The 14,100-nt window shown below is 48.2% G+C and overlaps 1 protein-coding gene across 1 annotated transcript in view; it reads left to right on the top strand.

Moving 5' to 3' along the window:
* Positions 1–761: 761 nt before the first annotated feature.
* RPIA (ribose 5-phosphate isomerase A) overlaps positions 762–14,100 on the top strand; it is a 29,754-nt gene continuing 16,415 nt past the window's right edge. The window contains exons 1-4 of the mRNA XM_090035317.1: positions 762–925; positions 4,432–4,492; positions 6,628–6,683; positions 13,165–13,224. Of these exons, the coding sequence (XP_089891443.1) occupies positions 797–925; positions 4,432–4,492; positions 6,628–6,683; positions 13,165–13,224 (306 nt within the window). The 5' untranslated portion in view covers positions 762–796. The remainder of the gene's footprint in view (positions 926–4,431; positions 4,493–6,627; positions 6,684–13,164; positions 13,225–14,100) is intronic.

The following is a 14,100-nucleotide window of genomic DNA, read 5'->3' as shown; positions in this document are numbered from 1 at the left end:
CTATTGTCCGGTGGAAAAATATGCAGAGAAGCCTGCAAATAAATCTTCTTTGCTTTGTATTGCTCCCTGTAAGACATTAGTGAAAGAGTGAGAACTGGGTCATCAAAACTCAAGTGTTTATTTGGAGGTGAGCCATTCTGGTGAAGTGTTGGCAGCAAACCCAGGAGTTAGTTAAAACTTTCTGAGAACGACTTGGGGTTTTGCATCAATTAAATGCCTCAAAAATGATCCATTTTCCAGTTGGTCTAATGAAATGGTATCGTTTTGGAAAATTCTAGTTTTTTGTATGTCTTTTTGTCTCAGACCAACGCAGCTACCAAGTCCACCCCTTTCCCATGGGGGCATTTGGTGCATGGGGTGCGAGAGATGAGCACACTTCTGTCCTGCAGCCCTAGGGTGCTGGTGGCTCCGCCGCGGCGGGCAGTGTGGTCGTGGGGGTGGCGGGGCCGTGGTGGCACCTGCGGTTTTGGGCCGCGGGAAGCTGGCTCCTGGCGACGAGGCGCGCACCCCCCCAGCCACCTGCAGCGTTTTCTAAACCGGGAAAACTCGCTCCGAAAATGTGTTTTCCAACTGTTTTAAGTTAGTCGAATAAAAGAGATCAGGTTCACCCCAAGGGCCACGGCTGCACCCCCAAAGCAGGCTCCGTTTCCTGACCGCACCCGGTGGGGACAACGCCGGAAGGACGCCCGTGCCCGAGCAGCCGCGCTGCATGGCGGGAGCTGTAGTCCCCGCCGCCGGCTGCACTACAACTCCCACCGGGCTCGGCGCGCAGCCGGGCAGGCGGGCGGGCTCCGGCATGCGGCCCGGGGCGTGGATCGCCAGCCTCTGCAGGACGCTGGCGGCCCGGGGAGCCGCCCTGCCCGCCGGCATGGCCGAGGCGGCCAAGAGGCAGGCGGCCCGCGCGGCCGTGGACGGGCACGTGCAGGTGAGCGACCCCGGGGGACTCGAACCTGCGTCCCGCGCCCGCCCGGGGGGTCCCCGCGCCCTCCTGGAGGTCCCGGGACTGGCCGTGGGGGGCTCGGTGCTCGCCCTGGAGGTCCCGGGACTGGCCGTGGGGGGCTCGGTGCTCGCCCTGGAGGTCCCGGGACTGGCCGTGGGGGGCTCGGTGCTCGCCCTGGAGGTCCCGGGGTTTGGCCGGAGGGCTCGGTGCTGGCCTGCGGCTCAGGTGACCCCTGGCCAAGTGTGCATCCTTCTGGCACAGTGCATTGCTTCAGCTTGGGCCTGGGCAGGGGGGAAGCCTACCCAGTCAGAAGGTGCCTGCGGTGTCGGGGATATTCGCTGTCTTCCCTCGCGTCGGGGGAAAGTTCAGAGCCTGGCTGGGTCTGCGGACAGGCCGTAGCGTCGTGTAACATTTGTTGCTTCACAAGCATCAGTAAGTAAATGGGTTCAGCTGACCGCTACGCAGGCGCTGGTGTCGGGGGAAATCGTCTCTAATTCTTCTTTCAGCTCAGTATTGTGTGTTTCTAGATGTGTTAGCTGCTAGTCCGGGGATGTTAGATGAGCAGCCAGAAGACTCCCCAAACTCATCCGCACCCTTTGTCCTCTCTTCTCATGCTTGCTTATTATTTTTTTTTTCACCCTGCCAGTACCTGGAGGTCCCAGCTTGAGTTTGGGACCCACTTGTGCTAATATGAACATGCCTAGAAGTTTCACCACTGTCAGCTTTGTCCATGTCCATCCCAGGATAATTTTACCCGATACTGCCTGATAATTGGGACCCGCTCCCCTGCTTTCTAGGTGTGTGGCGCGATAACACCTACCTGCTGCGTCAGCTGTCCCCTGGGAAAGCTGCAGGCCTGTCTGGCCTGACCCCAGCGTGACTGCTATTGGTGTGCTTGTCCATGCCCTCAATTAAATGCTTCAGCCTTGTCTGCACTGGGATTTTACATGGAGCTGGGTAACGCATGCTAGTTTTCTCACTGTCGGACACTTCTTCAATGGGGAAGACTTGGTCCTAATCTAGATCACATCTAAACAGGCCTTCTTGCCTGAATTGTTGCGGCTCCCTTCAGCCTTGTATGGTGGCGGGGGGGGGGATGCAAGACCTTTTTCTCTGTAGCAATCTGTTACCAAATGTGGAGATAACATCTGAGGTAAAAAAAAGTCTCTCCCTGTGTCTCCTTTTGTCTATTTGTTCTTCTTTCTGACTTTTAAACCTTGTCCTCTGTTTGGAGGCTTGTGGCTTTGTTGTCTCACTTTGCAAGCGGAGCCAACACACATGGCTCTGTTCATTTTGCTGTGCCGTCCCTGGGACCACAGGGAATAAATATACAGGCATGATCCACTGACCTGGGCTTCTCCCGAGGTGGGTCTCAGTGGGGAAGGGGGGCCCTGAGGTAAAGTTGGCAGGTCCCAGTCTTATGCCATGTTCAGAAAGTTTAACAAAAACTTCCTTACTGGCATTACTGACAAGTTAAACTTTTAACTCTTTGGGGGTGTGCCCTGCTGTCCCCTCTGCTTTCCCAACCAGGGTCTGTGTTGTTCTGCCTGGAAAAGAGCGGACTGAAGGCAGCTTCACGCAGTCCCTGCCAGCTTTGGTTGGATCGTTGGGCACAGCAGGGCAGCTTGATGCACCATTTAACAGCAAAGAACCTTGCTATTACATTAAATAATGCATGTACGTAGAATTATATGCCAGGAGTGAACCTGTAAGGCCAAGATTAAACTTTATTGTCTTGTGATTTTTTTTTTTTTTTGGTAATGCTTTGCTTCTTAAGTGAATTTAAGCCTTGTATTTTCACCAAGGAATTTGCTTATGTACAAAATGCACAGGTGTATGCATGAGCCAAAGTGAATTCTGATCAAGTTTAGCTACCTAGTAAAGTGTCTCTACACTGCAAAGAATACAGCATTGTGGGTCCTGGTTGTGACATAGCAGTTCGCTGCACATTTAATTAATACGTTTCTGCATTGAAAGTCTGGATCAAGCAACAAATGATATTGTACTGACATGGGGGAGAGACTTGCCATGTGTCAGTTGTTTAATTTAGGGGTATAGTGTCCTGGTTTATAGTTTTACTTACCATGGGATAGAGAGAGCATGTGAAACAGCTACTGAATTCCTGCAGCTTAGCTTTGACTTGCTTAGGAATAGAGTAGACACATGAACTAGTTACTGTGGAGCAGTTAACATGCACTAAATCCTTCCTTCCTTCCTTCTAGCTTGTTAACATACATACACGTGTGCCCAACCACAGTGTGGATAGCACACTGTGTGTTGATCATTGTCCTGAGCAGGCTCCCACCCTTGAAAGGGCAGGGCTTTGGAACAGTTTAAACATGGCTCTGACAATCTGTGATGCAAGACTGAACTGCATTTTAAGTGCATGAGAAGGGCCCAGGGTGCACTGTATTTTCTACAGAGCCAGCAGGCTTTCCTTTTGATTTGCTGTTATCTTCCAGGGAGTGCTCATGCAGTTCTTGCTTTGGATAACAGAGTTACTGCTACAGTGCTGTTCACTAACAATATTGTTTGTGGAAGTGGTGCTTTACCATGTGGCTTCATGGGGTGCTTGTTTGAACCTCCTCCTGTACATAGACACTGATTCTCCTGCAAAATAATGGGCATCTGGAAGACCTGCAGTGTTTCTGCAGTGGGGGTGAGGGAAAAGATGCCTCCGTTTGAGTTTTCCAAGGAAGCAGTGAACTGTACTCACCAGTAAACTGAGTTGCTGGTTTTAGAAAGAGATGCTTTAGAAAAACTCAGTGTTGAACAGTGGACTGTTTAAGACTGGGGTGAGCAATTATTTTGGGCAGAGGGCCGCTTACTGAGTTTCGGCAAGCCATTGAGGGCTGCATGACAGGCAGAGTAATATTAATTCCCTGAATTTTTTAGGGGCCCCGTGGGCCAGATAGAATGGCCTGGTGGACCGCATCCGGTCCCTGGGTTGCATTTTGTACACCCCTGGTTTAAGAGCAAGCCTGCATGAACTTGGAGTTCCCACAAGTGTTGTAGGAATAGACATCCTCAACCCTACTGTAGTCTGTGCTGTGATAAGCCTCTGGCACAAGACAAATCCTATGTTCAGAGCTCACCATTTCATACCTAGTTCAAGCATTAGCTGTGTTCTGAAGTGGCCTAAGTAGGATGCTTCTGATTTCTCTTGGAGGCGGTGGGGCTGATGATTACTTAGAAGTGTGGATGCCTGAAAGTCCATTTGAAACCAATGGTAGCTTTATGTGCTCAGTACCTTTGAAAACCAGACCTTAGCGAGATATAATTAGCACCAGCCCCTTGCAATATGGTAAGATACTTAGAATGGCAAAGCAGGCCATACCTCAAATGCCCATAGGAGCAGTATTTTTCTTTCTGTACCTGAAATAAGCAGTCCAGTTGCATTGCTGAATCAGGTTCCTGTGTATATGTTCTTTGCTTTTGGTGACAGGCCGGGTGTTATAAAAACATTCTTCTGTTTTTTTCCTCATCTCCAGAACAATCAAGTCCTTGGAATTGGGAGTGGCTCGACCATTGTTCATGCTGTGCATCGACTAGGTATGGTACGAACCTTCACTTGCTGTAGCATTAGTAATATCCTTTTGTCTGGCAGCCCTTGGTAATGAAACCCAGATTTGGACAAGGTTAATTACTTGCTGCCTTCTCAACAAACTGCTTTCTTGTGTTTGAGGCCGGCTGGTGTCTTGAAGCTGAAGGTGGAAAACTGGCCTTTTATTTTGGTCTCTAGTAAGATCAATCACAAGGTATTAAGCTGACATGTTACTTGACCTGGTGCTTTGTTAATTATGGTTAAGCATGAGTGTATCACCTGTCCTGCCCATGCAGCCAGGCGGTGTGATCAATTAACCTGTGCCCAAGTTTGGAGTTCAAACCTCCCAAAGTTTACGTCTAGCTCTGTCACTGTGTGTGGCTTTGAATTACTCCCTTAGCTTTTCTGCTTCAGCTTTACCCATTTGGGCAATGTTGATGCTCCTCAGCTTCTTACTAATGATATGGAGTGGCCTAATGAGGTAACTCTTATCAGTACTTTAAGTATTTGAAACAAGCCATCTGGTAATTTATATACTCTGCAGTTACACAGATTGCATCAGGTGTCAATTAGGACAAGGTTTTTCCCAGAAAGTGCCATGTGTTGGCCCAGTGCTGTATCACAGAATGATAGAAAATGAGGGCTGGAAGGGATCTCAGGAGGTCACATCTAGTCCAGCCCCCTGCTCAAAGCAAGACCAGCCCCAGCTAGATCACCCCAGCTAGATCATCCCAGCCGAGGCTTTATCTAGCTGGGTCTTGAAAACCTCCACCAACTCTGTCTAGGCAGGCCGTTCCAGTGCTTCGCCACCCTCCTAGTGAGAGAGTTTTTCCTAATATCCAACCTAAACTTCTTCTGCTGCAACTTGAGACCATTGCTTCTTGTCCTATCATCTGCCACTACTGAGCTGAGTCCAGATCCAAGTGTTCTTGAAGGAAGGACATGCAAACAAAGTTTTCAGCCAAGTGCTGCTTTTATGGAGACCCTGGACAATCAGTTCTGCTTAACTGTCTTCTGATACAAAGCAGAACGATTCGCAGTTGGGAACTAGGACTGTTGGCTAAAGAGAGTTGTTTGTAGAGGGCTCCCTCTATTCAACGTGGGGCGTTTAGGATATTACATCAGTCCAGTCCTGCTTTGAGATCTCGCATGTGCCCTGATGACTTGCAGTGCTGTTGGTTGCACACACCCTGGGCTTTGTTTGCACTTAGTTGGCTCCAGGGCATATGGTTTATGTATTTGAATGTTTTACCTGCAAAATGTTTTCAGAACTGGAAGCTCTGCTTCCCGCTTTTTTTGCTGAAGACAGATTACTCCAATTCAGATATAATCTAGGTCACTGATCCACAAATAAAGGGTTATTGATTTTCCTGTTTGCATGTACCTTCCCACCTTCTGTCTGAGCACTGGGGCCCACAGCGCAGTGCTTTGCTGAATGACTGTAACAGTAGGATGAAAGCCTCCAGGCCTCGTGACTTTTGCCACCAGAAAATCTTGCTGGTGATCTTGAAATGCCAATTCCCTCCCTGGTTCCGTAAGGTAGCAGTGAACTGCCCTCACTCAGTTGGACCATTGGATTTGCCTACACTTGAATTATGGGCAAAATATTATCAAGCAATTAATTATCTTAATAATAGACGGCTAATTTTTTGAAGTTAACCAGAGGAGTGGAACATTTCCTATCTCATAAAGGCAATGCAGGATTTTGTTCCATTAACTATTCCTTGCCATGGATTTAAATGTTTTTATTATATATGACTAGGGTGCCCTGAAGTGACAAACTAATCAGCTGCTATTACTTGCCAACAGCTCCTCTATTGACAAGGAGGGCAGCAGAATTGGTCTGACATGGGGTTTCATTCCTCCAGTGATGAGTTGTTCTTTGCTGACAGGACATAGCTCTTGCTATTTTACTGCTCTGGGATGAGATGGGTCATTAGCTGAGACAGTGTTTAGATATTGTCAATAAAAGCTGTGGGGTACCCAGCACAGGGTGGCTGGCACTTGGAAGCAATTGGTGCCTGGCTTATTCCTTTGCAGGTAATTGTCAGGCTGGTCTTGAGTTAGTGTTTCTTAAAATGAAATCTTTTCCTTGATTGTGAAAGTTTGTTGAGAAGCCTGATGTGTCTGCTTCTTCCTACAGCTGAAAGAGTTCAACAAGAAAACCTGAATGTTATTTGTGTCCCTACATCCTTTCAGGTAAAAGCACTTTCTCCCTTTGCAGCAGATAAGACTCCCGCATCGCCAGTTAGGTGGGAGGTGGTACCAGGGCATTTTCTGAATCAGCTGATCCTGTGTCTTGGCTCATGAATAAAGCACAGCTTTGGCAGGTGATCATGTGAATGGCTAACCATGATGTACAGGTGGAGTGGTGTTTATTGTCACAAATCTCTATTCACAGTAGAAACCTGTGCAGCTTTGGGGAGGTTTATGTTTTAAGTTTCAAAAATTTGTAATTCAAGGGTTGCCACGTAGATGGGAACACAGCAGGAAAGGCCCCTGTGTTCTGCCCCATGTTCACAGGCAGTCATGAACCAAAGGACCCCCCAAATCACCAGACGAACAATCACTCCCCACTCCCCAAAACACTACCCATGGGTCAGATGTGTGGCATGGGATCAGTCTACAGGCTAGATTGGGCCCATGGACTTCCCCCTTCCCAACTCCTTGCAAGTGCTGCCTGTAACAGAGGTTGCAGACTGGCTAGAGTGGGCACCATATGCAGCACAGTCCTGGACTGGCCAGAGCAGGTGCTGGATCTGGCATGTGGGGTATAGGACTGCACTGCACATCGCCTGCCCTAGACTGGCTGGAGTGGGTACTGTGTAGCTCGTGTCCCAGAGTGGACATTGGATTCAGCATGTTGTAGACCATCCTGAACTGGCCCACGTGGCTGCTGTGTGCAGGGCAGGTCCTGGAGCAGGCACCGCATGAGGCTCATGTCCTTGGCCCAGTGGAAAGAGCTGGTCTCGCGCTCACCATGTGTGCATCAGCTCGAGACCAGGCCAGCGCTGGGGTCTGAATGGTGTGGTTTCACGGGCTGTATTTTTGTCACCCTTGCTCTATAACATGCCCCAGGTAAAGTCAGGGAGACAAGGTCATTGCAAATGCCTCACCACTGCAACAGCAGGGAAATAGTTGATATGTGTTCAGAAGATCCTAGAAAAAGGACCATGCCCTATGCTATGGAGGCAGGCAGTCTGTCCCTGCAGTAACCGACACACCCACGCAGTCTGTACCAACCTGATCCCCAAATTTGGCAACCAGTATGTCCCTGGGTGGAAGAGCAAGACAGATCTGTTCAGCTGTGTTGCACAGAAGTACTGAAAATATTGTTGCATTGGGAACCTTTCCTCTAGGTCAGGTCCTTATTGATTGTAGCAGGCTCTGGAGCCCTAGATGCTGTAACAGTTGTCCTGCACAAGCCCAGGCCAGATCAAATGCTTTCAGGAAGAAAGAGGAGTGCATGTAGTTGGCTGGTACATGGAATTCCTCAGGAGAAATCGGCTTAATCTTTCTTTTGCTGTGCAGTTGTCTACAGGGAATATACTTCTGGCCAGCTGCATAACTGAGCTTGGTGTTTCAGAGCGAAGAGAAATTTGCTGCAACAGCACAGAGCTAGTTGTAGTTGTTGTTGCTCTCTGTGCCTTGGTTTCCTTGCCAGTGAAAAAGAAATACAGTGTAGAATGGGCATAGCGCTTCCCCTCCATCTCCTTTGTGTTATCAGGCATATCTCTGGTTCAGGAAAGGCACGGGCTGTCAGCAGAACGTGCGTGGCCTTGTGGATAGGCTGGTGGGCTGGGAATAAGGAGATCTGTATTTTTATTGCTGGTTCTGCCATTGATCTGCTCTGTAGCTGCTAACAAGTTACTGCATCCCTTGCTGCCTGTCATCCTACCCTGTGCCTACCTGTACATTTTGTTTGCTTCTGGGGGGCAGAGACGATCTGGCTAGGCTTTTATTCAGTGTTTGGCACAGTGGGGGTACAATCTAGCTGCTGTATTATGAATAATGACAACATATAGAGAAATTGGTGATTTGCAGTTGCTGCTAAATGCAGAAGGTAAGAACAAATTGAAAAAATATTGGGTGTGACAGAGAATGCAAGTGTGTTGCAAAAAATCAGGCTGGCATTGTTTTATTTTTAAATTGACAATGATTGCAATTTTTCTTAAAATGCTACCCTTGATATTTGTCTTCCCTGTCTGTGAATTAACGGAGAAAAAAACAGGTAAAAGGTTCCTGGCATCAGTCATACTATTTCTCAGCAGTGACAGTTTATTTAAAATGATTGCGTGGAACTTTCTGCAGCTTCTGGGTCTGAAGCATAGCTTTGAGAGGTTGTGGTTTGTGTTTAACCTTGGAAGTTACAATGATGAAATCTTGGCTTTCTGTTCGCAAGGAGCAAGGGTCCCTCACAATCGCAAGAAACGTGTTTCTCCCTCTGCTGTTCTCGGTCTTCTCTTCCCTAGTCATGAGCCACATCAAACATTTGTACTGTAATTTAGTGCCGAGTATGTTCAAGGGAACAACTGGACTGTGCAACTGCTTTAAATAAAGAGAATTACAGGTTGCATTTATTAGCTGGCCTCCTGACATGGGGTTGACCTGGAACAAAGTAATTCCTTGTTCCACTTGAACAGAAGCTGGTTCGCTTAGTTCAGTCCTGCAGCTTGGCAGAGTGTTTTGAAGTAAGAGGCTTTGTCTCCTAACATGGGCTTTTCTTTTGCACTGGATCCACATGGCAGGTGATACATTTGTAGTATTAAAAAGATCTGGGGAAAGGTTCTGGCATTAGTGTCTGGAGACTTGGGTTTGGTGCCCAGCTCTGCCACTGAACTGCTGGGTGACCTGGGGCAAGTCATGTCACCCCTCTGTGCCTCTTTCCCCACCCTTTGCCTCTCAACTGAGGCCTCTAAACGTTAAGTGTAAGTGTTAAAGTTTTATTTATAAATACAGAGCTTGTACTTCTGTTTCCTGACTAGAAGTCAAACGGAAGAAGATGGCTTGAGTGAAGAAATGAAGAAAAAGGAAGGGATGCAACTGCTTCCTGCCTGCCCTTCTTCCCTCTTCCATCTCCCTCCAGTTGTCCTCCTCCCCAATCCCTCTGCACCTGTTCCTAAAAAAGATTGCTTCAGGATGATGTCCGACTCCAGCCATATTGCATGGGAGGTGGGGGGGTAACTCGCAGAAGAGAGGTAAAGCAGAAGAGTATATGGCTGCATAGATAGAGCAAAACTTATCTTTTAGAGAATTATCACCTTTTGATTATTAGGAGCTGGATGTATTCTGCTCAGTAGAGCGGACAGCGTGCTGACTCACCTACATTTTGGGTTGGTGACGAGGTGGATGTCAAATCTCGCATTAGGTCTGTGGTTTGAAACTTTCTAGAGGCAAGTGAAAAGATACTCTGCTGTCTAGCAAGTTTCTCTGTCCTGTACACCTGTGCAAAGTGAGCGTTAGGCTCCAGATCTGACAGCAGCACCTCCTTCCCACTTCGCACATTATAAAGGACTGTTTGAGGTCCTTGGCAAAGGAGTCGGTGTCAGTGGGCCCATTTCACTCCCTTTCTCCAACACCAGTTTAAGTCACGTAACAGCTGTTAACACCTGTTGGAGTTAACACTTGTTGGAACAAGACAGAGACTGGGCTGAATGTATCTGCCGCTTTGCTCTAGAGGTGTGTATGTGTGTGTTGATCCATCTAGGTATCCACTGAGAGCTTATAACTTAGCAACTGGACTGTTTCCTGGCAACAATCTGCAGGTCTCCATCTACTGAGAGCTGCTCTGGGCTTCCACCTAATTAAACAGCTGCAGAGCCAGGCCAGCGGTGAGACTGCAGCTGTTGGGTAGTTTCGTCTGGTTTTGTGGCACATCAGGAAGCTTCTTTTGGTACCTGCAGGGAAAGTCTTTTCATTCTGATCCTCTAGATTTGAGCAAGTGCCATGTGGTTACAGCTGCTTTTCCTCTTAGTCATGCATTTGTTTATTGAGTCTACAGACCCACTTGTTTGAAACAGCTTCCCCATCTCATCATCGGGAGTACAGCGCTGTAGCAATGGAGACCTGCCTGCATGGCAAATAATCAGCTGATGGGAACTAATGTCACTCCATTGACTTAAATGGCTCTGTGCTGACTCAAAGCCTGCCCAGGTCTGATCTAGAATGGAATGGAAAAGAAAACACCACTGCCCTAGAAATGATTTGAGTCACCTCTCACTGCACGTGAACCAGCCTTTTCACAACTACAGCACAAGAGAAAATAATCAGGGACCTAACTTGTCAGCAGCAGCTTGTAAATCAAGGACCAGATTATTTTGTAGTGTCACACCCTGGTTTTATAGCATTCCCAAAAGTGGTGCAGGAACTTTTGACTTGAACAGAGTTAACAATAAGAGTGAATTTGTTTTGGGTAATGCAAGTTACTTAGGGCAGTGATTCTCAGCTGCAGCATTGTGGGGTATTGTGGGATCCTTTTAAGGGCGATGCACAATTTTTCATAGAAAATTAGAGTTGGAAGGGACCTTAGGAGGTCATCTAGTCCAACCCTCCCCTGCTCAAAGCAGGACCACCCCAACTAGCTCATTCCAGCTAGGACTTTGTTGAGCTGGGCCTTAAAAACCTCCAAGGATGGAGATTCCACCACTTATCCAGGTCCTCGGGCCCGCACTGTTCAACATCTTCATCAGCGACTTGGATGAGGGGGTGGAAAGCACGCTGTCTAAGTTTGCTGATGTCACTAAGATGTGGGGCAAGGTGGGCACACTTGAAGGGGGAGAGAGGCTGCAAATAGATTTAGACAGACTACAAAAGTGGGCAGATGAGAACAGGATGGGGTTCAACGTAGACAAATTCAGGGTCCTGCACCTTGGGAGAAGGAAACCACAGCATACGTACAGGCTGGGGGGCTCCCTTCTTGAAAGCATAGAGGTAGAAAGGGATCTTGACTCCAAGATGAACATGAGCCGCCAATGCCAGACCGTAGCAAGCAAGGCCAGCCATACCTTGTCATGCATCCACAGATGCATCTCAAGCAGGTCCAGAGAGGTGATCCTCCCCCTCTCTGACACTGGTCAGGCTGCAGTTGGAGTACTGTGTCCAGTACTGGGCGCCGCGCTTCAAAAGGATGTGGCCAGCCTGGAGAGGGTCCAGAGGAGGGCCACCGGCTTGGTGAGAGGGCAGCAGGACAGGCCCTACAAGGAGAGACTGAGGGACCCAAACCTGTTCAGCCTCAGCAAGAGGAGGCTGAGGGGGGACCTGGTGGCTGCCTACAAACCCATCAGGGGAGATCATCAGCAAATAGATACAGCCCTTTTTTCCCCAGCACCACCTGGAGTGATGAGGAACAATGGTAATAAGCTGATGGAGAGAGAATAAGTTTACGTTAGTGATCAGAAGGCAATTTTTTACAGTTAGGGTGGCCAAAATCTGGAACCAACTTCCAAGGGAAGTGGTGGTCCTCACCCCTACCTTGGGTAGATTCACGAGGAGTTTGTTTGATCACCTTCCTGGGGTCTTGTGAACCTAGCATTCATTTGTGGCAGGGGGTCAGGCTAGATGATCTGTTCAGGTCCCTTCTGACCCTAGCTACTATGAAACTATGAAACCTGTTCCAGTGCTTCCCCACCCTCCAAGTGAGAGAGTTTTTCTTAATATCCGACCTAAATTTCCTTTGCTGCAACTTGAAGCCATTGCTCCTTGTTCTGTCATTTGTCATATTTGCACTGTTAGGTGCGTAAACACCTACGTGTGATTCACAAGAGTAAACATAGAGATTTTAACAGGAGTCCGTGGCTTAAAAAATATTCTGACCTGTTGTAGTTGTTCTGAGTCCTTTGCAATGGAAGACTTGCTCAATTATTTATTATAGTAAAAAAATGTGTGAAATTGGGTTTTTGAACTGGGGGGCTGCTAAATTCAAAAAAAGTTATGGATGGGTGTCTGGAGTCTAAAAAGTTTGAGATCCACTTAAAGACAATAACAGACTCAATGTTTTAGAGGGGGCAAGAAACCATTATCAGAGGGTGGATAGGGACCCCAATGCAGGGAATAACAAAATCTAGAGAGCTTTTTAATGCGTGTCAAAGAACCTTTTGTTTTATCCTTTGCAGTTTCTGTGCTAAAAGGGAAAATTTCCATGTGATAACAAAAGATACTTCCTAACTGTTAAGCTCATCAGCATTTGTGTGGGGTGGCTATCACTACCCTCCTGTTACCAAGAAGGGCTGAGTGAAGCCAAGCGGGTATGTGACTTGTCCAGGGTAGCATGGCTAGTTGGTGGAAGATGCCAGGATGGAGCCTAGGAGCTCAGTTTCTTCCCTTGACCTTGGAGAAGCAAGAGACCCTCCCATCTGCCCTTTTCCCCTGAAAGCCAGTGGGAACTATGGTTGTGCAGTCAAGAGTAGGACCCAGGACTCCAAACACAGTTTCTCTATAGACAGGACCACTTGAATTCAGAGTAGTGGTGGGAACACTGCAGCTCTGCCTAGGAAAGGCATGTCCTTGCTGTGCTGCTCCTGCTTCAGGACAGTGTGTGCTTTGGGAAGCTCACAATGGGGAGAGGGAATTCTCTGGAGTTGGAAGAACAACAGCACAAAGCTGATCTGTGCCCTTGGTGCAGGTCCTAGGAGAGAGCATGCATATGGAAGTAAACAGCACTTGTTATGTCTTCACTGTCTAGGCACGGCAGTTGATCCTGCAGAGTGGTTTAACCCTAAGTGACCTGGACAGACACCCGGAGGTAAGGGAACTGGAAATGAGATCTCATCTCTATCTGATTGGCCTCCAGTGACAATGTTTTGGTGTATGTAGGGCCAGGATGGTATATTGGGACAAAGCACTCTCCTTTGTCCCATGGGGACAAGAGCTTGTGCTGTGATTGCAGGCCCAATACAAAGAGATGGGTTTTCCTTAATCCTAGTTTGCTCGCATCTCTGAACCATGCCCCATCTGATGGCCCTTGAGCACAGACAGATGGAGTAGGTGGAGGTGTGCAGTCTGGGAGCAGGCTTGGCTGTCTCAGTGGCAGGAAGCGTGCACTGGCTGAGTCCAGCCAGGCTGTTCCTTCCCCCCAGTTTCCCAAGTGTTGGCCTTATATAAAGGTGATGCTCCATGCAGGACTTTGGCCAGGATTTCGGATTAGCAGCTCATCCTGTGAGGGCTCTTCAGTGGCAGGTAGGAGTTTCAGTGGCCCGTCTCCAAATCCTGATACATCGTCCACCACAAAACCCTCTGCCCTGAGGCTGTGCCATTGGTGCAGTTCTGAGCAGGAAGGAAAAATGCCAGTTGCAGAGTTGCCACCCCTTTTCTGTGGTGGTCCCTGGATTATTTCCCCTTGGAGACTTCCCCTCAGGTGCTGACCCAGCCTGACCAGTGTTCAGATTGAAGAGGATTAGATGCTCGAGGTGGTCTGTTTGGGAGTGGAAGAGATTACAGATGGACTTCGAGATGGCCCGTGGGTTTTCTGTGGGTGTGTGTCTGTGTAATTACATACCCAGATGCTTGTATCAAGCCACCTTGTATTCAGTTGCACTGTTGTTCTCAAAGCCAGTTCTCAGAGCACTGCCTAAACATCTGGAAAGCAGCAATGGGTGTGTGAGTTTGGGTTATGAAGACA

The sequence above is a fragment of the Crocodylus siamensis genome, chromosome 2 (assembly GCF_052110815.1).
Source record: "Crocodylus siamensis isolate JL-2025a chromosome 2, ASM5211081v1, whole genome shotgun sequence".
NCBI lineage: Eukaryota > Metazoa > Chordata > Crocodylia > Crocodylidae > Crocodylus > Crocodylus siamensis.
The sequence above is the reverse complement of the archived record's forward strand: the minus strand, read 5'-3'. Positions and strand labels throughout refer to the sequence as shown.